General features: G+C 36.5%; 1 protein-coding gene across 10 annotated transcripts in view; it reads right to left on the minus strand.

The window, feature by feature from the left end:
* The window catches only part of cplane1 (ciliogenesis and planar polarity effector 1), a 114,098-nt gene that overhangs the window by 32,987 nt on the left and 58,126 nt on the right, over positions 1–22,985 (minus strand). For 9 of the 10 annotated variants that reach the window (XM_039750557.1, XM_039750554.1, XM_039750550.1 and 6 more), the window contains 11 exons: positions 21,550–21,661; positions 19,633–19,939; positions 17,858–18,806; positions 15,059–15,219; positions 14,523–14,677; positions 14,280–14,377; positions 12,348–12,418; positions 11,916–12,020; positions 10,944–11,154; positions 5,929–6,384; positions 3,739–4,524 (listed from right to left, as the gene is read on the minus strand). In XM_039750557.1, the coding sequence (XP_039606491.1) occupies positions 3,739–4,524; positions 5,929–6,384; positions 10,944–11,154; positions 11,916–12,020; positions 12,348–12,418; positions 14,280–14,377; positions 14,523–14,677; positions 15,059–15,219; positions 17,858–18,806; positions 19,633–19,939; positions 21,550–21,661 (3,411 nt within the window). The remainder of the gene's footprint in view (positions 1–3,738; positions 4,525–5,928; positions 6,385–10,943; positions 11,155–11,915; positions 12,021–12,347; positions 12,419–14,279; positions 14,378–14,522; positions 14,678–15,058; positions 15,220–17,857; positions 18,807–19,632; positions 19,940–21,549; positions 21,662–22,985) is intronic. The other variant, XM_039750548.1, reaches the window with a different exon arrangement.

The raw sequence follows: 22,985 nt of genomic DNA on the forward strand, positions 1-22,985 counted from the left end.
TGTATAAATAACCTAATACATAACAAATTAAACATATTTGAAATTTTGCTACTATATAAACATTATATAAAATGTTATTATTATATAATAATCAGATTGCGATTCAGACCTATGAATGTAATACTCTGATCATCACCCTGTCAAGTAAACGAACCAGCCGGAGTGGCACAATGTTAGAGGCTTCGCCTCAGGCACCGATGTCTGGGATTCGGCCCCTGTAAGAGGAGGCAAAGGTGCGTACACCTGACAATTAGGGCAAAAAAAATGTGCCGCGTACTCTTTTGTATTATTTGTATTATATATATATATATATATATATATATATATATATATATATAGACAGACAGAGAGAAAATGTTTTTGAAATAAATTAATACTTTTATATCAAGGAACCATTAAACCGATTTAAAATATAACCAAGATACTGCTAATTTTGCAAATGTCTGTTACTGCTTCAAATCATTGCTTTACAATACAATTAATTGAGTGCAAAGATCCACTTTCAGCAGTCATTACTTTGTAATTGTCTGAGCACAACTGGTCCCAGTTATTTTGCTCAATAAAGCAAGTAAATTATCTTTCCTTGGGGTGTCAGGCACTGTCATTCCTAAAGTTTAGTTGGAAGTTCAAAAACTACCAAAATGAAACAGCCAATTATTTTGCAAAATGAAGATTATTTAATACAACAACAAAAAAACTGAAGTTTTCACAAAAAGATGTCTACTACTGTGAGTAGATCAGAGGGCAAAATGGATTTAACCAGGACCGAAAAAAGAAGGTGAAGGTCCAAATGCACTGCTTAAGAACACAATTACATTGTTGTGTGTAGTTTGAGGACCTGATGCCTTCTCTTCCTCATTTCAAGACTTTTTGTAATGTCAGACTTGCCGATTGCAGACTTTGATCTTGTTGCTGCACCATGTCAAAGTAGATGACTGAAAATTGCTATCTATGTCACAACAACCAAGTACCACATTTTCTGACAGCCAATAGCATGCTGCCTGACAGAGCCAGTGCTGTATGAAAGGCTAACAGCTGCAGCGTTCAACAGCAATGTCTGCCCTTTATTTATTTTTTCCATTCTGCCATGGTACATACAAGTTATCAGACAGACAAGCCTCTCTTCTGTTTGTGAGGTTCAAAACATGGGTGTTCCTTGTTTCTCATAGCTACATTTTATGCATTGTACTTTCAGTTGAAAACTCATTGGTTATTAACTCTCACAAGCAAACAGCTCAACCCTCCAACTAGTTGTAGACTAGTTGATCTCAGGCTCAGCCATAGGGTATGTCACATTAGGTGATCACTGGAAAAGTCATCTAATGTGACATATCCTTTTAACAGTACACGCCATATACCAGTGTCATTTTCTGACAAATTCGAGAGATTTATACTATCTTGGTAGCCATGGACACAGGCCTGGAAAGGAAGTTAGTCCATTGCATGGTCCACTCACACACACACACACACACAAGCACATCCCCAAAAGGGCAAATCGCCAGTTAACTTAATCTGTATATCTTTGGGCATGTGGGAGACAAATGGTGAATGTGCTAACTCTACACAGAAAAGAGAATGTAATGACCAGACAAAGAGATCTGAACCTCAAGTAATTATATACAGTGCATCTGAAAAGTATTCACAGCGCATCACTGTCTCCACATTTTGTTATGTTACAGCCTTATTCCAAAATGGATTAAATTCATTTTTCTCCTCAGAATTCTACACACAACACCCCATCATGACAACGTGAAAAAAGTTTACTTGAGGTTTTTGCAAATTTATTAAAAATAAAAAACTGTGAAATCACATGTACATAAGTATTCACAGCCTTTGCCATGAAGCTCAAAATTGAGCTCAGGTGCATCCTGTTTCCCCTGATCATCCTTGAGATGTTTCTGCTGCTTTATTGGAGTCGACCTGTGGTACATTCAGTTGATTGGACATGATTTGGAAAGGCACACACCTGTCTATGTAAGGTCCCACAGTTGACAGTTGATGAAACTGGCCTGGGATAGGCGTGCCAAGTTTGTGGCATCATATTCAAAAAGACTTGCGGCTGTAATTGCTGCCAAAGGTGCATCGACAAAGTACTGAGCAAAGGCTGTGAATACTTATTCACATGTGATTTCTCAGTTTTTTTTTGTTTTTTTTTTTAAGAAATTTGCAAAAACCTCAAGTAAACTTTTTTCATGTTGTCATTATGGGGTGTTGCGTGTAGAATTCTGAGGGAAAAAATGAATTTAATCCATTTTGGAATAACGCTGTAACATAACAAAATGTGGAAGTGATGCGCTGTGAATACTTTCCGGATGCACTGTACCAGTAAGATCAACAGATATAACAAGTAAATGAATTGAGCAATTACTAAAGAAAGGTTCGCACCTCAAATGGCAGATGTGTAAGTGAAACGTCAACATGGTTTTACCTGGGAGAGTGTTTTATTGATATGACAGAATTCTATGAAGTGGCAACAAAGCAAATGACATGATATTATTTGCCTGTATTTTCACAAAGCAAATATATAAGGCTAATAATCAAACTAAAGGAAATGAGAGTTCAAGGTACAGTATGTAGATGAGAGCAAAACTGGCTTAAACACAAGGTGAAAAAGGATTATGGTACAGGGAACTTTTTCTAAATTAGGTAATATTAAAAGTGAAATACCGCAGGTATCAGTGCTGTTATCACTGTTCCATTAATTTAGATAAATGAGTTTTTGTAAGAATATAAGCAGCAAGATAGTTTGATATTATCTACAAACTTAACCAAGTGGAATGGCAGATAATCGAGGATCAACCAAACCACTGCAGCAGGATCTCGAGAGAATACACGCAAATTAAACCTAACATAAATAAATGAGAAATAATACACTTAGAAAGTCAAGACGATACAAATGAATACAAAAAAGGAGATTTAAAAATTGAAAGTACACCTTATGAGAAGAACCAAGGCTAACAGGATTATATAGCACAATGTATCAAGTACAAGTCAAGTACATTTACACTATACAGGATAATTCATTTGTGAGACATCATTTGGGGTACTGTGCATCATTCTGGGTTCCATATTACAAAGAAGACATAGTAGCACTATAGAAAGTCCCGAGAAGAATAACTAGGGTGATTTGAGGACTGCGAGGTATGAGTTATAAGGAAAGATTAAAGAAACTGTTTAAGCAAACTCATATTAAGGTGACAAAATTGAAGTGTATAAAATTAAGAATAGAATTAGTACAGTGGATGCTAGTTGTTATTTTAAAATTATTTATTCCACATTAACATCGGGAGACTGATTAAAAATGTTTCAGTGTAAATTTTGAACAAGCATTAGAAAGTTTTTATTCATACATGGAATAAGTTATGAAGTATTATGGTTAACAGTAGTACTTTGGGAAGCTTTAAAACTTTTGACTGTGACTTAATGTTATTTTGGAGTAATTACATGAATAGGATTGATGTGTTTTCTAGTGCCAGTTGGCTTGATCGAGTCAAAATTGTAATTTTGTAACATTTGTCAAATCGAAACGCTTTGCTGGTTTAATTTAACAAAACAGGTACCTCTGATATTGTTATTTCTAAACAAGGACAGAAACATTAAAGAAAAATAGGGAGTGTAGATGTTAACACTTTGAATCAGACTACAAATATTAAACATGGTTATTTTAATATATTCCTTAAGAAGTTAATGTGGTGCAAATGTTACTCAAAATATTTTAGACCAAACACAAATATTTACCTCACTTCCCATAGGTAGTCTTGGTTGAAGAGACTGTATATTAGGTAAATAAATACTTGTAGTGACTTGAGAAGCAGGTGGTATTCTCCATGTGCTGTGGGTAGCTACTTGAATGGGTGGAAAGACAGATTGTCTTGAAGGCAAATGTTGTGCAGGACGAAGGTGTAGCAGAGGAAGCTGTTGAGAAGAGAAATCAAGAAAACGATGCCGAAGTTGAGAGACAGTTGGATAACTATACTCCCTATCTGCCTCCTGACTTGGACCAGAACTCATTTGTTCAGCACTATCTGTGTATTGTTTCAGATGGAAGTATTTAGGTGTTCCCTTAGTTACAATATCTGCCCACTTGGCCTTCTCTTCGTTATTCTTCTTCAAGGAATCAGTGTCACAAAATTTTTCCTTCAAGTGTAGAGGCACAGAATCATCTCCAAATGGTTTACTCCAGACAGGATGCTCTGTCTGAACTGACTGGACCCAAACTTCTCGAGGTTTTGAGGGAGGATAAACAGAGTGCCAGGGTGGAGGCACTTTCACTGAGGAGCCAGCAAATGACATAAGCTGATGAGCAGGCTCAGGTTTAAGCAACTGTAAACCACTTTTTCTTTCTAAAAGCTTTTCCAGTGGAATAAATGAGGGTGTCTGTTGGGTAACAGATGATGGCATCAAAAGCTTAATTCCATACTGGCTCGTGGTGGATGCTAACAATCTGCTATTTGGTGAGGTCAAATTGTTCACATGAGGCAAACCATCATGGACATCCCTGTTTTGGAATAATTCTTGTGGACTCTGAAATAAAAAAAATATAAAAAAAAGTTTTACATTAACTCACTAAAAAATAGGAATAATGTTTTTTCACTGAATAAATACACTGTTTTGTCTTTGTAGACCTCTATATTACTCTGCTTTCCCCTTTTGTATTCTTTTATTGTATAGACTTTATCAGAATTCCTCAAATCCCATAGACTTACCACTATTTATAAGCCATTGTATGTTGTACTTTATAACCTCTTCCCAGCTTCCCTTCTACATGTATAACCTTTAGGCAATTACATATAGTAAAAGGACAAACTGGAGTGAAGTTACAACTTGGAAAAAATGTATTATTGATAATATTAATAAAATAATAACAATAAGCAAAACAATACATAAGTGAATATTGGCAACCATAAATCCTGATAAATGCCAAGTGTGTAGTTTCAGGCGGCACACAGACTTGTAGTTACTTAAATGTGTCTACTTAAGTCATCATTTCTAATCATCTTTCTTCAGGACAGGCCGCATGACTGTTTCAATATGGCTGCCAAGTTGTGCTTTCTGCTTGTGTTCTTCTCTTCATGGCCATGGTGTGCGTGAGAGAGACAGAGAGGGGGTGGGGGAGAGGGGTAAAGTGACCAAATTTGTCCAAATCCTTGCACCAATAGGGTGTCATGGTACAGAATGGCCTGTGATTCAAAACCAATCCCAAACAGCCATACCATTGACAAATGGGTGCACACACTGCTGTTTCACACCTGCCCCCAAGACCATTTGTTGATCTGAAGCTTGTCAGCTACTGTAGTTTTATTGCCTTAATGTGGAGATTGGCTAATTAAGACTGTCCTGCAGTTAATCCCCCTTGCCAAAATAATTTTAGGCACCTCTCCGAAAATTCACATCCTGAGACAGTCTTAAAGACTCAGGGGATTGGCTAGACATGAAAGCACTGCTGTTCTCATCAATGAAATAAAACATTTCTCCTGAAACACTAGTATTAAATTGGCTTTATCTGACTTACAAATAAAGACAGGCAAATATTTATCAACTTATATACAAAATTTCACACCACAACATACACATTATAATTAAATTTGAAGAGAGTTTAACAAGGCAACATGGGCATAGGTTTACAAAAAAGTAAGCAGCCCTTTATAATAAAATGCATTGATCAGAATACTCATTAACAAGTCATTAATTGGACAGGAAACAAAAACAAAATTCAAATTCAAGTTTGCATTTCCACATTTACTAATATGTGTGTACACACACACACACACATACATACAGTATATATATATTGTATATATATATATATATACTGTATATATATATATACTGTATATATATATATATATATATATATACATATATATATATATATATACATACACACACACACACACACACACATTATTATGTATGTTAGTTGCTTACCTCTGTAATAGTTTCTCTAGCACTCTGATCACTGGTTTTCCGATCCTGTTGATCATTTAGTGACATGCCTTGGAAGATTTGCTTGCTGTGTCCAGCTGTCTCATCCTTTTTATTACACTGACCACTTATTTTTTGAAATTTCTGGTTGTCATTGCTCCATAAGATTTGCTCTTGGTTTCTAGGAACCTCATCTCTTGTGGTGATTTCATTAGTGCTTCCCTGCAAGTTCGGGTTATTTAGTGATTTGCTCGTGAAAACTTGTTCTTGGTTATCAAGTGCCTTGTTACTTGGCTGGATTTCTTCTGAAAAGAATGAACTTCTCAAACTAGGGTTTACATTCTGAGAATTATTCATCATTGCAGTTGCTGCTTGTGGAAGATTTTGCTGCACATTTGGCATATTGAGAAATGATAAACCAACAACTTGCATGAGGCTCATGAAGTTTACTTGCTGCAACTGAAGGAGAAATAAAAAAACAAGAGGTCAGTGTGTATATCAGATACCAAACATCATAAACTACGTATTGGTGAATGTGTTTAACCAGCTATGCACTACAAAACATAGGATTGTCCTAATTTGAACTGCACTATACAGATGAGGCCGCCAGTGAGGTGATGGGAGATCATTAATAGTGCCCAAGTAAAAAAAAAATTCAAATACATTTCCAGTGCTTTCCTACAAACCGGATTCCAAAAAAGTTGGGACACTATACAAATCGTGAATAAAAACTGAATGCAATAGAACATAAATCACGGAACAAAAGTTTAAACTGAGAAAATGTATCATTTTAAGGGAAAAATATGTTGATTCAGAGTTTCATGGTGTCAACAAATCCCAAAAAAGTTGGGACAAGGCCATTTTCACCACTGTGTGGCATCTCCCCTTCTTCTTACAACACTCAACAGACGTCTGGGGACTGAGGAGACCAGTTTCTCAAGTTTAGAAATAGGAATGCTCTCCCATTCTTGTCTAATATAGGCCTTTAACTGTTCAATCGTCTTGGGCCTTCTTTGTCGCACCTTCCTGTTTATGATGCGCCAAATGTTCTCTATAGGTGAAAGATCTGGACTGCAGACTGGCCATTTCAGTACCCGGATCCTTCTCCTACGCAGCCATGATGTTGTGATTGATGCAGAATGTGGTCTGGCATTATCTTGTTGAAAAATGCAGGGTCTTCCCTGAAAGAGATGACGTCTGGATGGGAGCATATGTTGTTCTAGAACCTGAATATATTTTTCTGCATTGATGGTGCCTTTCCAGACATGCAAGCTGCCCATGCCACACGCACTCATGCAACTCCATACCATCAGAGATGCAGGCTTCTGAACTGAGCGTTGATAACAACTTGGGTTGTCCTTGTCCTCTTTGGTCCGGATGACATGGCGTCCCAGATTTCCAAAAGAACTTCGAATCGTGACTCGTCTGACCACAGAACAGTCTTCCATTTTGCCACACTCCATTTTAAATGATCCCTGGCCCAGTGACAACGCCTGAGCTTGTGGATCTTGCTTAGAAATTACTTCTTCTTTGCACTGTAGAGTTTCAGCTGGCAACGGCGGATGGCACTGTGGATTGTGTTCACTGACAATGGTTTCTGGAAGTATTCCTGAGCCCATTCTGTGATTTCCTTTACAGTAGCATTCCTGTTTGTGGTGCAGTGTCGTTTAAGGGCCCCGAGATCATGGGCATCCAGTATGGTTTTACGGCCTTGACCCTTACGCACAGAGATTGTTCCAGATTCTCTGAATCTTCGGATGATGTTATGCACAGTTAATGATGATAGATGCAAAGTCTTTGCAATTTTTCGCTGGGTAACATCTTTCTGATATTGCTCCACTATCTTTCTGCGCAACATTGTGCGAATTGGTGATCCTCTACCCATCTTGGCTTCTGAGAGACACTGCCACTCTGAGAAGCTCTTTTTATACCCAATCATGTTGCCAATTGACCTAATTAGTGTTTATTGGTCTTCCAGCTCTTCGTTATGCTCAAATTTACTTTTTCCAGCCTCTTATTGCTACTTGTCCCAACTTTTTTGGGATTTGTTGACACCGTGAAATTTTGAATCAACATATTTTTCCTTTAAAATGATACATTTACTCGGATTAAACGTTTGATCTGTCATCTACATTCTATTACAAATAAAATATTGACATTTGCCATCTCCACATCATTGCATTCAGTTTTTATTCACAGTTTGTTTAGTGTCCCAACTTTTTTGGAATCCGGTTTGTATATCAGAAAATGTTTTTACTTAGAATGTATTGCAAGAACTGCATCAGTAACAAAATTAAGGAAAAGAACCTCTAAGGAGAATAATCTTTACTCACAAATATCAATGTTTGCTTCTTAATGTTATTGATAATTAATATACACACACATTCAAACCTGATAAACCTAATTCATGATCACTGGCCTTCAATGCTTATTCCATAAGCACTGTGTACAAGGAAGGAAGAAACTCTGGGCAGAGTGACAGTACATTACAGGATTTACGTATGCACACACTGACTCTATTTAAAGTTGCCAGTACATCTGCTTTTGGGATGAGGAAGGAAAACCCACACAGACATGGGGAAAACGTGCAAACTGCACATATTTAGCAATTAGATGCAGGACTTGTGAGGCACAGCTCCTGCAGTTTGCAAGACACCTGAGATTTGGATGAAGATACATCTCCCTGGACATTACACAAAGCATGCAGCCTAAAAGATCAATGACAATCAAAAGCAAACCTCAATTAGACTGAGCTGACAGACATTGATACTAAAAAAACTGAAGTTTTCCTAACCTGTTTGGTTTCTTATCTAAAATAAAACTAAAAGGGGCGAGTATAACTTTATTTATGTTTTAATATTACTGAGTTTTTTAGTTGGTCAGTAGTAAAAAAAAATCCAATAAAACACAAGTCAAGTCAAGTCAAATTGGGGAGCATGCACTAATACAGTGCGTTGCTGTACCCACACACACAATGAAACAGGTCAGGATCCTGATTGCCAACCCCCCAGACAGACACACGGTCCAGTCCCACCCTCCGGAAATGACCCTCTATCTGCCGCAGCCAGGTGTTACGTAGGCAACTAGCTACTCGGGTTCCTGACAATGATCCTACATGCTGGATCACCTTCGGGGAAATGCGGCACATGGCTGTAGTGCCATAATTGATGTTTCCTCACAATGCAGGTAATGTCCCTCATTCAGGACTGCATGAGCAACCACTCATTTGACACAAAGTCAAACCAGCGGTACCCAAGGACTTTCCGGTGAGACACAGAGCCAAAGGAGTCCAGTGTTCATCTCAGGTCACTGGATAGCGTCCATGTCTTGCAACCCTATAGCAAGACAGGAAGCACCAGGACTCTAAAGACTTGGACTTTCATTCTTTTGTATAGATATTGGGAGCGCCACACACCCCTTTCCAGAGACCTCATCATCCATGCTCTCCCAATCCGTCTACTAACTTCATAGGAAGAGTCACCAGAGACATGAATGTCACTGCCAAGGGAAGTAAACCTCTCAACAAAGTCGACACTCTCTCCGCAGCAAATAGACACACTACTGATGGCTTTGCTCAAGAGGTCATTAAAGGCCTGGATCTTGGAATAAAACACATCAAACTTTAATTTTATTACATCTCAAAATGTGAACAAAAAATCAAAGAGGGATAAAAAGTTCCTAAAAGCATTATATATTGTGATAGGTCGGGTTGCCAGCTGGATGGAAGATCTGGGGAAGAGAACATTTGCGAGGGACTACACTACCTCCCCTGGGATGCTAGAGGGCGGCCCTCCTGGGCAACAGTGGCACCACATATTCCCAAAGGGCATGCTGGGACTTGGAGTTTGGTACAGCCCTGTTGGGTTCCGTGGGAGCCACAAGAGGGAGCTGCAGAGGCCTACAATGGACTTCCACCACACCTGAGAGTGATTCCAGATAATACTGATGAGCCAAATGGAGCACTCCCAGGAGCTGAATAAAGGGAGCTGCCTCACTCCATTTGAGGAGCCAGAGTCAGAAGGAGGTGGACAAAGCTTGCCAGGAGGACTGGAGGCAGAAAGATTGAGAGAGAGAGAGATAGAGAGAGAAAGAAAGAAAGAAGAAGAGGAGAAGAGGAGGACTGTACTGTGCTTTATGTACTGTGCTGTGGGGAACAGAGAAAAGCACTCTCCAACTATAAATAAAATGAGTGTGCTGGACTGGAACTGTCTGCCTGTCTGAGTCGGGTTAGGGCAGCTGTACACACCCTGGCGTATATAATGTATATAACCATTTATTGGCTGTTCAGAAACATAGACAAAAATTCAAAGGCCTAGAAGACATTGGAGAGTGACTATAAAGCCATATGTGGCATAACTTTTATTTCCAGACAAAAATAAACAGCGAAGAGCTATTCTTCAAGTGTATGGGTATAGTGCTGAATAGATAGATGTTACTGATGTTGATCAGTTTAAGATTACAACAAATTCATCTGATAATGTGGCTTTGAAGTCACCAGAAGTATTCCTCAGCAAGTCCAGGAGCCTCACTATGAAGTAATTACACTCTAAAAATATAGTTATATAATAATAAAATAATATAGTAACTCTCTTCACTTCCTGCCATGTCTTCTCTGAAATAGAAAATGGCTTCTGATTTTACAGCACATCCACCAATACTCACCCACAAATATTTTCTTAGCTTGAGTTTGAATTATGCAGTGATATTAAGTATTTGTCATCATTTGAACAAGTGAAAATACATTAGGGTACATATAAATGAGAACCAAAAAGTAAGATTACCAGGAAAATTATACACCCTACTTCCAACCTTGGAGATGGTCATCATTTCCTACCTAACAAAAGCGGATTTACTAAAATGTTGCTGGATGCAACTGTTACAGAATAAGAAATGTATTCTGTAACCTTTAGTCACACTTCACACATCTCTGACAAAACCTTTTTATATTAAGTATGTTTCTCCACCTAGAAAAAAAAAATTACTAAAACTATAGGAAGGAAAAGTAATTGTCTTTTCACCTGCACAAGTCTGAACATTTCATCCTGAAGCATCTGTCTGACAGCTTCAGAAGTGGTAGAAGACTGGGCATCAGGGGTGCCGTTCTGAGCTCCTTGCTGTTGTGCTGGACCATGGGAGGGTGTATACTCAGCATCACAGTTTTGGCTTGTGGGAAGATAAACTGAAGGAATGGTTGGGGTCTGTACATTGGCATCTTGACAAGAAACACTGCTAAGGATTAAAAAAAAAGTTCTCATTTAAAACCCAACATAAAAATAGATGTAACAAAATTCAAACAATGGGAAAACAGCCCAATGCAGTTCTTTTAGCTTCCTGTGTATTAGCTGAGAAGACATCATCAGTCACTGAATTCTGTGTTCTCACATTGGGTCAATAAATACTATGTGCTTTCATAATCTTTTTTAAGTTTACATTTATGAGAACTACATTTTTTTGTGAAAAACAGAGAGAAATACATGAAATGCTAAAATGTTTTATATCACTGAATTAAATGTTAAATAAAAAATTTAAGGTAATAAATAGAGAAATATTGACTCATGCGTCTTTTTTGGAAGACATATTGACTTGTGTATCTCTTTTGGAAGTGATAAATACACATTATAAATTTGAATAGCCCTCCTGCAGTCTGTATTGAAGTGCTAATCATGTGATGATAGTGGCATCAGGTGAATGGCTCCAGGCAATGAAAAGTCATCTCCAAGTTCCTGTTTAGGTTCACATTTTAGCCAGTCTGGTGCAACAAGCTATTACTTGAGAGAGAAGGTAGAGCACTATATATTTTTTCTAGTTTACTATTTCTGTCATGCTTACAGCTTTATTCAGTGATATAATGACATTCAGTAGAGCACTATATTTTTTCTAGTTTACTATTACTGTCACACTTATAGCTTTATTCAGTTATATAATGACATTCAGACATTAAAGTAACAGAAAATGACTGGAAAAGAAATGACAAATATCTTTATACTTGCCTTTCTGATGACATTGTCATCTCTGGTCTTTCTGGTGACATTGCCGTCTCTGTAGCTGCAATGCTAACAGGCTCAGGACTACTTCTCTGGTTTTTTAATTCAGATCTATGAAGATGACAGTAAACAAAGTTGATCTGTAATTATCAAACTCACACATTTCCTTTGTATTTTAAGCAACTTAATTCCTGCAAGATGTATTCAAACATTGTTTTTTACACTAATTGTAAACCATTTTATTTTGAAACAATCGTTACATTGAGCAGAACTACAATATCTTCTAAAGGTAACGTTTCTATAAGATTACAAAGAGCTGTGTTTACGCTCTCTCCAAGGAGACGGCTGCCAGCCAACTTGTTTGAACAAGGCAGGCACATTACAAGTTCTCAGCTTGTTCTACTCTTAACTAAGGGTATTCAGTTCCAGCTTACTTACTTCATTAATTCTTCAGGATATACCCCTACAGAATTGTCTTGTGTGGACTTCTCATCCAAAATTGGTTGTCTCTGAACATAAACACACAATACGGTCAAGTTAAGTGCTACAGAAAAACATTTTATGTAAAAGCTCAAATATTATCCAAACTGTGCTGTTATGGGAAAGGCTATTGGCAAGTATTATAAAAATTACATTTAAATTGAACAAATATTAAACAAAAAGTGTATGAATTACAACTTACTGAATAGCAGTTCATTACATATATAATAATACGTTGTACATAATAAAACATATTATAGGCAAAACAATTCTTAAATATAGTTGTGCATGCTTTGAGATTTGGTGATGTTCATTTTTAACTGCCTCACATTTCTTATTCAGGCTCAACTGAATTCCCACTCATTGTTTATGCAGAGTTTGTATGTTCTCCCTGTGTCTGCAAGGCCTTTTCTTAAAGGTTTATGAGTGGGGTTACCAAAATGGTTTTCATTTGACCTATTTACAGAAACACCAGTAAAACTAAAACAAGCTGGATTTCTTTCTACATAACTGCCATGAATGCTAATATACTTTTTATAACACTAATGAATATTTTCTATAGCATTCAAAAATACTTTGTATGGTTTGTGCAACCACACTGCTGTGACTAAACTGATGTATTCACACTAATTCATAAGGTTATATCCAGTTAAACGCTTTCCCTCTCAGTTTTAATATATTACCTTGAGATTCTCCCGGGATCATTGGATGTGATATGGTAACATATTTTTATATTTTCTTATTCACCAACAATAGTTTCACCTGACCTATAACCAATCCTTAAAATGTCTGTAGTCTCACTCTTTGATTTTCTATTACAATTCAGACAACTGTGTTTTTATCTTTGTGTTATCTTCAGGAGACACCATGACAGGCTGATATTTTCTAAGCCATCTTTTGACTGTTGAATGCAAATCGAACGGGTCCTGGTACATGCACACATTATCTAGGCAGGAATGAATCTGCTATGGTGTACTGCAATCCAGATATCACATAGGAGCTAACCTTTGTCCAATTAAAAGCAGAGGCAATACAGAGCACCCTTTCCAGATTTAGAATCAAAACATTTTTTACCTCTTGAACAACAGTCTTCTGCTACATCTATGAAATGTGCACGTAAGAATAACTGACAATTTTATGTATGTCTAGAAAGCAGGTATGGGTATGTGACTGTGCCCTGTGACATAATGGCATTGCACTTAACACTGCATAGACATGGCAATGCTTATCATGACTCATGTCACACACTTGAGCATGGGAGACAGCTTAAGGGATTAAATAACTAATTAGCTCCCAGACCAAGGGGTGGCACTATCCTCTAATGCTTTCTCTCCTTCTCCCTCTGCAGACCAACCAAAAGAACCTCTCACTGATGACCTCATTTCCATGTCCGGTTCACCTGGACCCGCCCTTTCCTATCATTAGTCTACTTAACAGCTATTTTGTTACCCTGTAACCAGTTCATTCAGGAGCTCTGTGTGCAAAGACCTTTTTTCACTTTTACTGCCAACAGTTCCAAGTATACAGAGATACCGCAGTGGAATACCTCAACTTTTTAACTTGGTTTTGTCTCTGTTTATTTCACACTCAGTAATGAAAAACAGTTATTCAAAAACAAATAGCCAGATCTGTAACACTTAAACTGGGATAAGATCATGCCTTCATTCTTAAATGCAAGTTTATGGTGTTTATTTGATGTTATTTTAAAATCATACTAAAGTATAATTGCAGGGATTTTAAAAGGAAGGTGATCATGTGGTTCAGTATAATCCAAGGTAAGTTGAAACTGGACATATTGTGCAAATAAAAGATCAAAGAAAGATGAGCTATATAAATTAATAAATTAACAGCATAAGTTAAAGCTGTGTTTTAACTAATTTAATCACTGACCTCATTTGACTGTGAATTAGAAGACTTGGAAACAGCCTTAATGCTGACAGAAATACTAGGATGAAATTGTAGCACTGGTGAATCATCTTCACTTTCGTCTTTACAAAAGGAAACATACGTTTATATTATTTATATATTCAACAACAGAGGAACACATAAATGATAATATAGAGAGTATTTACTGCATATCTGATACATTACTATTTAGAAGCAAAATATTTCTCAGTAGATAAGCAGACTGACCTGTTTCAGAAGGCACATCTGATTTATCTTCCACTGGAGTATTATTGTTTTGAAATTTATAATCTAAGTATGAATCGACTTGATCAGAGTGATATGACTGGGATAGACCAATGTCACTCTGTCTACTTTTATGCTTCACAAAGAAGTCAGAGTATCTGTAACAAACCAAAAAAATTCAGTTTGTTAAATCTTTGAAAGAATATCATAGGCACCAGAAACACTACTATCCACTTGCACTAAAGGACAGCCAAAGGAACAACAACCAAGCTGAAATGTTATCAGGTAACAGGATAGCTTTGTCAAACATATGTGACCATTGTCTCATTAAACAAGAGGGATACTAATATTTAAGAAATCAATAATGCAAAAAAAAAAAACCCATGACATAAACCCATGACATATTGTGTCCTTCAACATGGCAAAATAAACAGTAAAAACAGGATACCTATCCCTTTACTTTTATTATATCTGCAAGGCAACTAGCGTTTTTCAGATTACTTCAGTTTCAAACCACTACAGAACCACTTAATACTTACTCAAGGTCATTTGCATCCTGTGCCTCAAACATCTCTGCATCTAAAAGGGTGACAGGAGTTTCAGTTGACACAGGATACCCAGTGTCGACGCTACTTTCTCTGTTAATATTTAATTTGGACTCGGGCAGCAACACTAGAGATGCCTCTTCATCCTCAGTTATCTAAAATGTAGAAGAAATAAATAGAATTACAATACGCAACTTCGATCAAAATAAAATAATAAGCAGCTATAAATAAGACATTATGTGACTAAAGAAAGAAAGTCCACTAAGGAAACACCATGACCTTTTATCTGTCAAGTAGCACAACAGAAATAATATACACTCACTATACTCCCATTGTAAACACCCACCCATTTAGTATTGAACCCACCTAGTCTTGTATGGGGATTCCAGGGCCTGCTAACAGTGGGCACAGAGCAGGTATCTGTCCATCAAAGGTCACACTTATTCACTCACTCATTGAAGGCCACCTTGCCATTGCTACTCAAAGTGACCTGAACATATTAGGGATGTGGGAGGAAAACTGGAGTAATGGAGGAAAATGACACAGAAAAGTTGAGAATGTTTAAATTCCACACCAGCAGCACTTGGGTCAGAATTTGAACCTTGTCATGGTGAGGCGGCAGTGCTAATGTTTAAGTAGTGCTCTCATTGAAGCATTTAGAGCAATTCATTAGCCACACGGCTCTAGATGCTGACTACAAAGGGGCGGTCCTAATTTCTATATATGAGAATATTCTCAGTTATTTAAAATAATGTTAACTTCTTAGTTGATTTTCTTTTCATATCAATAGGACAACAGCATATGCTCTATCTAGGGGTTAGTGCTGTGGTCTAATGCCTTCTTTCTCATTATTGTGCATTTCTTCAAAATATATGGTGTTACCAAGCTAGTGCCCACAGCTCTTTCACTTTAGTGTGCCTCCTTTTACACATATCTATGTATCCCCATCCACCCATGGGACCAGGCTTCAGATTTCTGGGTGGTCAAAATCTGTCTGCAATTTGCACATTTTCCCCATGTCCGAGTGGGTTTTCTTCAAGTACTCCAGTTTGCCGCAAAATCACAAAAATATGCACCATAGAAGATATTGTATTAATTTAAATGAAAGTACAAATCCCCAGCTATAAAGCTCCTCTGTCCACAGTCTATCCTGGCAGTATACAGGAGCAAATGATAGGTAAGTAAGCATCGTAAGGAACATTAAATAATTTCTGCTGTTGACAATTAAAGTACAATGTTGCAAAACAGCACAGTTTACTTTTAAAAGTGTGGTCCAATTTGTGTTCTTGTTTCTTTCAGGGCTACCATGGCACGATGTAACTGAAATATTCAGTTTCAATTTACTTTTGTAAAGCATGTTCTACTGAGTACAGTGTTATAGTATTTGTACATTTTCCAAGCTATAATTAAAAAAATGACAAAATAATGAAACCATATATCATGTTGACAAAAAGTAGACTGTATACACAGTAAAACAGTAAATTTTATTCTGATTAACAAAAAAATGGCTAAAGTACAAGTCCATTATCATTAAAAGTGAGATAAGACAAGCAGACATAAACTCCAGTTAGCAGCACTCCAGGAGGAAGAAAAAAAACACAAAAACAAAGAAAACTCTGGGATAGTCATTGATGGTTTTAAAACAGCTAACATTGGATGGAGTGTAAGCTCATGAAAGACTGTGTGTGTGTGTGTGTTTGTCCTGTGATGGACTTGCACCCTATGCTACCTGGGATTGGCTCCAGTAGACCCCCGCAACCCTGTTCATGACTAAGCAGGTTAGAAAATGACCGACTCACACACACCCATGCTTACTCAGAGTGGGCCAGACCCAGGTGCTTTGGGTGGGGTGAGTAACTCGCACAAATACAGGGAGAACATGCATATTGTATGAGGGCATGTCACCGAGGTTTTAATTACAGATTCCTATGTATTTTCTGTAAGTCCATCCTTTGGGTTTTTGCAGTAAGTAGGTGGCAGAAAATTCCATTTGCTTTTTTCTGTTTTATTTTACCTCATATATACATATATCAGGTACAATAAATCAGCCTGTGTATGTTTTATTTTCTGAGTATATTTTGTTAATTATGATCTGTTTAAATAATTCTTTATGTAGAGAAAAAAGAATAAGACTTTTGTTAATGCTTTTCTTAAAATTAAGATAGCTCAATCCAATTTAGAATAACTACGTAATAGTTCAGGCACAATTCTACAGATTTCTACAGGCTCTTTCCACAGATTTCTTATGAATCAGCAGTCTATGAGTACACATTAAAATGCATGATTTATAAGAAAGGTGCTTAAATGGAGTTGCTCTTCAAATAGGAAATGGGAAACTAATGAACATTTAGTTTGGACTATTTTAACCATCAAGAAAATGAGCTGTGTAATTTGCCCTCACCTGTAAAAATATGATTTGTTATACATTTGGTCTAAATGAAAAGAAAAACTACCTATATTTAACACTGTTACTTTCTTAGCCTGTTGTTACTATCTTCCTTTCTACCAAATGGTGGCAACATTTAAATGTACAATCCTGTTGTGTAAAATTTTCTAAGTATGCAATAAGCTAAATAGCTCCCTCAAGTCTCAACATAAGCCTTGTATTCCTATCTCTGGACCAAGCTGATGACACCTCAGATTTTAATGTATCATATTTTTATTATGAGGACTGTACAGATGACTTGAAGAAAGATTCATTTTTAAATATTATTTGAATAAACTATACAGCTGTTGGAAGCTAGAATTTTATTTGCTTGGGCCCTGAATTACTGAGACAGTTTTTCAGCTTACCTTTAACTGTGAGCATTTATCCATCAGAGTTCCAGCTGAATACCTCTTTTCCATTATCCACAATGAGCTAAGAATAGCTGGAGCTGTGCTCTTGACACGAATCACAGTTCTGTTTTCTTTCTGCTTCTCTCCATTACCAGACCCTCTTAGCAACCTGCGGTTTGTCCAGCGGATCATCCACTCTAAAAGTCTCCCTGTTAATTTAAACTGAGCTTGTAAATCTGGAGTCAGCTCATCCATTGGAGGGGTGATATCCTTTGGCAATACGACCTGGTAAATATACTTTTCAGACTGTTCAGTTCCAGGAGTAGATAACCCAGAGATAAAGGCACTTTGATGTCCTGCTGAAACATTTGTTTGTCCAACTGATACATTATTGGTGCCATCCACAGAATTTGATGCAAGCTGCTGCCTCAAACCAAATAAACCTTGGCTTTTATTAGCACCAGAAGAATATAAAGATCTGTTTAAACTGAATCTTGTGTGATCTGTGATTGAGCTTACAGGCCTCAGTCCTGACTGTGTGCTCCAAGTCACAACGTGAGAAGATTCTCCTTTTTGAAAGGGTTGTGTTTCAGGAACAAGACGATAGCAACTGCCAGCTCTGAAGACATTACCACTACTTTTCTTACGATTCTGGTGTCTTTTCAGTGTACTGTGCACATCAAAGAGAAAAGAGTTCAACTCCTGATTTCTTAACAATTTAGAAAAGGTGGTAAGATATGGAACACATGGGTCAGCATTACTTATCAGGTCCCTTTCCAGCAAGTATGTCAAAAAGAGCTCTAAAAAATTAATATATTCATCATCATCACATTCAAATTCCCAGGATCCCACAAGGGGTAAAATTGGAGTGTTATCAGCTTTGTCTTTATTTACATCACTCTGTTTCTCTTTGCCTTCGTCTGTCACAGAAGTTAATGTAACACTTTGAGATCTGATGTACTGGCTGAAAAACAACATTAACATTTCAGTATTAAAACAACATTAAACACCTCCCACTATACATTAACAAGCCTGCTACTTTATAAAATGTTATTCCTCAGGCTTATAGCTCTTCAAAAACATGGCTGCTAAATTAAGTGATACTATCGTAAGCAGAATTATTTTAAAATAAAGTTTCTGTACTGTGTAATAGCATTTTACTCTTCACAGTGCATGTCAAGTTGTGTCTACACCAAATACGAGAAATTACAAGAATATTTTCAGAGCCACACCTAATTTAAAAATAGGAGGTATTTAAACAGGTAGAACAGTAGGAAATTGACATACATATTACCCATCAGTTAGGAGACTGTAAAAATGCACAGTAAACATGTGGTAACTGCAATAATTTAGAGGCAGGCAAACACAAGCCTGGAATAAAAAAAATGAGCACTAACTATCTGTGCTGTAAACCACAGTTTATTTACTCTTATGCATCCTATAGATTTGTACAAACAAAAACTAAAATGCAGGCACAGATTCTGATTACTGAGTAATTATTCAGATCCAGCTCAGCACTAAACAAAAAAAAATAACAAAATGTTAATTCACTTTGTTTAATAGCATGTATTTGAAAATAAAGCACTTTCACATTTTAAGTAAGCAATAAAACAAGTGGCACCTCCAGAAGTGACCAGGTCATGGCCACTAAGTGAACTAGCCTGAGTTTAAATATAAATGCAAACTAGACATTTACTGTGTTGCCATAAAGCCATTAGACCATATGCCAAAGAAAAAAAAAACATTACTAGAATTCCAGCAGAGTGAGACCTTAAAATGATGTGGCACACCTGTTATCAGCTTCAAATTCATCTCTCCTGTCAACTACTGGAAGCTGTTCTGAAATGCTGTCAGCAGTGTCTCCATCACTATAGACCTGAGCTCTGCCATAATCTGTTAGTGTACTCCTGCTTAAACTGGTACCCAGTGAAAATCTGTCATAAAGAGGAGTGTCATTTTCCCCTAAGCTCTCCTCTGTCCTTTCCCAGATGTGTAGCTCAACTGGACCAATGTTTCTAGCAATTCTCTTCAGCTGCTTAATTCTCAACTTCAGAAGATCTTGAATGATAATAGGCATAGCGTCTTCTGTGTCAGGACCTGAGAAGAGAGCACAAAAGGGTGTAAAATGGGTTAATTTACAAAATATGAAAAGAAACCTATTCAGTGGAAATTGGTGTTGCCTAGCTTAATAATAATGTTTTGAGCTAGTTAGTGTAACATGGTGACAAAGACATACAAATGTAACATGTATACAACTAAACCCTCTCATCATCATCAGTACTACAGGCTTAATGGATAATTTTCTGAGTTTACCCAGGTTATCTGGTCACCCCAAAAATCTTTTTCCACCACTGGATATCTTTTATGGTTAGGCCCGTTTTTTCACATCTTCTGAATGAAAAATAAAGAAGTAAAACTTCAAATAGTTTCTGTGTCACATGTATTACTTAAGCTAGCAACAGATTGTGTGACAGTTTGGGCAAGCCTGAGTTTGGAACCCAGTTTACTTCTGCTTATTTTATACCATGTTAATTTGTGTTGAGTAAACAGAATAACCATGCAGATACAAGGTATACTTGAGGACTTTTTTTTTAAATAATCGTAAGGAATTGCCTGGTAAAATTTCTTAAACTTTTGAAATGTAATTGTTGTTAGAGTCCTTATATACTAGAATTAGAATTTACCAGAAAACACTTTGCACAAACTAAGGATAACTTAAACCAAATAAAATATTTATCTGAATAATTTATTTCTCATTTTGTAAAACACATTTCTGTGGTATGCTACCCCTAGCACAACATAAAAATACAGAACTTTCTCTACCTTGTAAAGTTCCAAGAAAAAAATACAAACTGTTCGAAGTCCACTCATACATACCACACAGTGGTGGATTTCTTGGGCATCTTACTGTGTATCAAAGATTTTACTGAACCCATATATGCCTCCCTAAAGTCATTTGATCACATCCTACATTAATATAAAAAGCATACTACCAATAACATATTTACTGCATGGTGTGTGTTAATAATGAAAGTTGGAATCCTTTTTTCTGGCTACCTCCCTCCCAGGAATATTTCAACTTCTGTACTTTACTACATCCCAGTAACCATGTACTTACTGGAGAGTGCCTCAATCTAGGGTCAAAAACACAAATGCAAAATCTTGCAGATATTTACAATTAAACTCGCCCTTTATAACAATTGACAGAATCATTACTTAGACATGTTTGCACATGCCTAAATACCAAACTGAAACCACTCACCAAATAGTAAATAAATGCATCTCCACACACCCACATTTTAAATTGTAGTTTCTAACTAAGTGTTAATTTCACTACCATCAACTGCTTTATTTCATCCTAATTCATATGTCATATGGCTTAGTCACTTTTCTTTGGACATTCTCTACCACTGCTATGTCATTTTTGTAATCTGGCTCTTAGAGATGGAACAAGGATACTTGGTCACCTATGAGATATATGAACATCAAAAGCTTCACAATATGTAATGAGTTACTTCCATATTTTAAATTAAGAACTGTATACATATTTAAGTAATGCTACGCCATACAATTTACTCATGTTCAATGTCAGGCTTTTAAGTATTTAACAAGGCACAAGACAGTTAAAAAGACACTTGGTTGTTTAAATCACAGATCCTTATAAATAAAACAAAAACTTTAAGAAATTCATTTTGTATCTAGTTTACCTTTTACAGTCAATTGCCTAAGGCGTTTAAATAGAGAGTTATACTTCTCCCTCAATGCAACACGTATAGAGTCCTGCTGTTCTGGAAAAGCTCTAACAAAAATGTCTGCCACCTGGAAGGAAAAGAACAGAAAATTAAAAGTGACAGTAATTACTCCCATAAAAAAGAGATGATGGTGGCACGCCAAACAAAAATGCCAAGTATTCAATTTCCTTTTTTTCTGTCTTTCACTTTGAAAACCTTTGACCTTACATATATGCCTTTTGCAAGTTTAACTGAGAAAGAAAGCAAAATCTAAATAAAATTACATTTATTCAATTAAACTATAAAACATACATGGCAAAACAATAGGCAAATATGATGTATGGAATGGAAACTAGCTATCATTTTTGTCTTTAGAATAGCAGATGAAAGAAATAAATTTGGTACAATTATACATATACTGTACTTATATAAATTGAATCCAATAATTTTACATTCAAGATTAAGTAAAATATTGTAAATTAATAAAAATTTCAATGAAAAACCATGAGCAAACAGATTTTTTTCTACCTGCATCTTGTGTAACTCTTTGACCTGAGCCTCATTTCAGTTCAATATGGCAATATTGCACCTAAAAAGGCATGTGTCATGTGCACAGAATTTGAAGGTTTTTTTATTTTTTTTATTTAGTTTTTGTTACTTATGATTCGCAAAAAGCAATCAATAAAATTTGTATTTGGACATTATTTTGTAAAGTTTGCACTTTCAGGTAATAAATACCATCATATTCTCAGACATCCTCTCGCTATGCCATACTCAAGCACTGCACACTAATTCAAAAGCCACTCTACATAGAAATGCTGTCTTCCTAAAATTCAGAAAAACCTTTTTATTATCTTTCTGCATTTACTCTCTTTTGCACTACTCTCAAAATTGCATAATGTTCTCCATTTAAATGTTGTTTCCAATATTTTCAGGGTAGCTTTTGTTTTAGTGTTCTGCATTTACAGCAAGAGTTCAGGGAGCTGCAGTTGTAAACATCTCACAAACTTGTTGCACATTACACTAAATGTAAAACATTTTCACCGTATGGTATGGTATTACAGATAATGGCTAATGTAAGTAATATTTTATCTTAAAGATTTTTCAAAAGATATCCCAGTCTGAGTGAGTGTGGAGGTGTGTGCTTTTGTGCCTTTCCATAGACTGGTGGTCTGTCCAGCATTTCCTGCTTTGTGCCCAGTGCTGCCAAAATAGGCACCCAGACCCTGTATCCCTGAATTAGGATAAGAGTTAAACCGGAATTGTTTCCATTTTCAGGAAGTATTTATGGGCAAACACTACTTACTTACTTTTGTCTGTATACTCATTTATTTGCTTTTCAGTCAAAACAATAGCTATGGATAATGATTTTGACATTTAACTTCAAATTTTGATTATTGAGTCTGTGATTT

Source organism: Polypterus senegalus, chromosome 4 (genome assembly GCF_016835505.1).
Source record: "Polypterus senegalus isolate Bchr_013 chromosome 4, ASM1683550v1, whole genome shotgun sequence".
Taxonomy (NCBI): Eukaryota; Metazoa; Chordata; class Cladistia; order Polypteriformes; family Polypteridae; genus Polypterus; species Polypterus senegalus.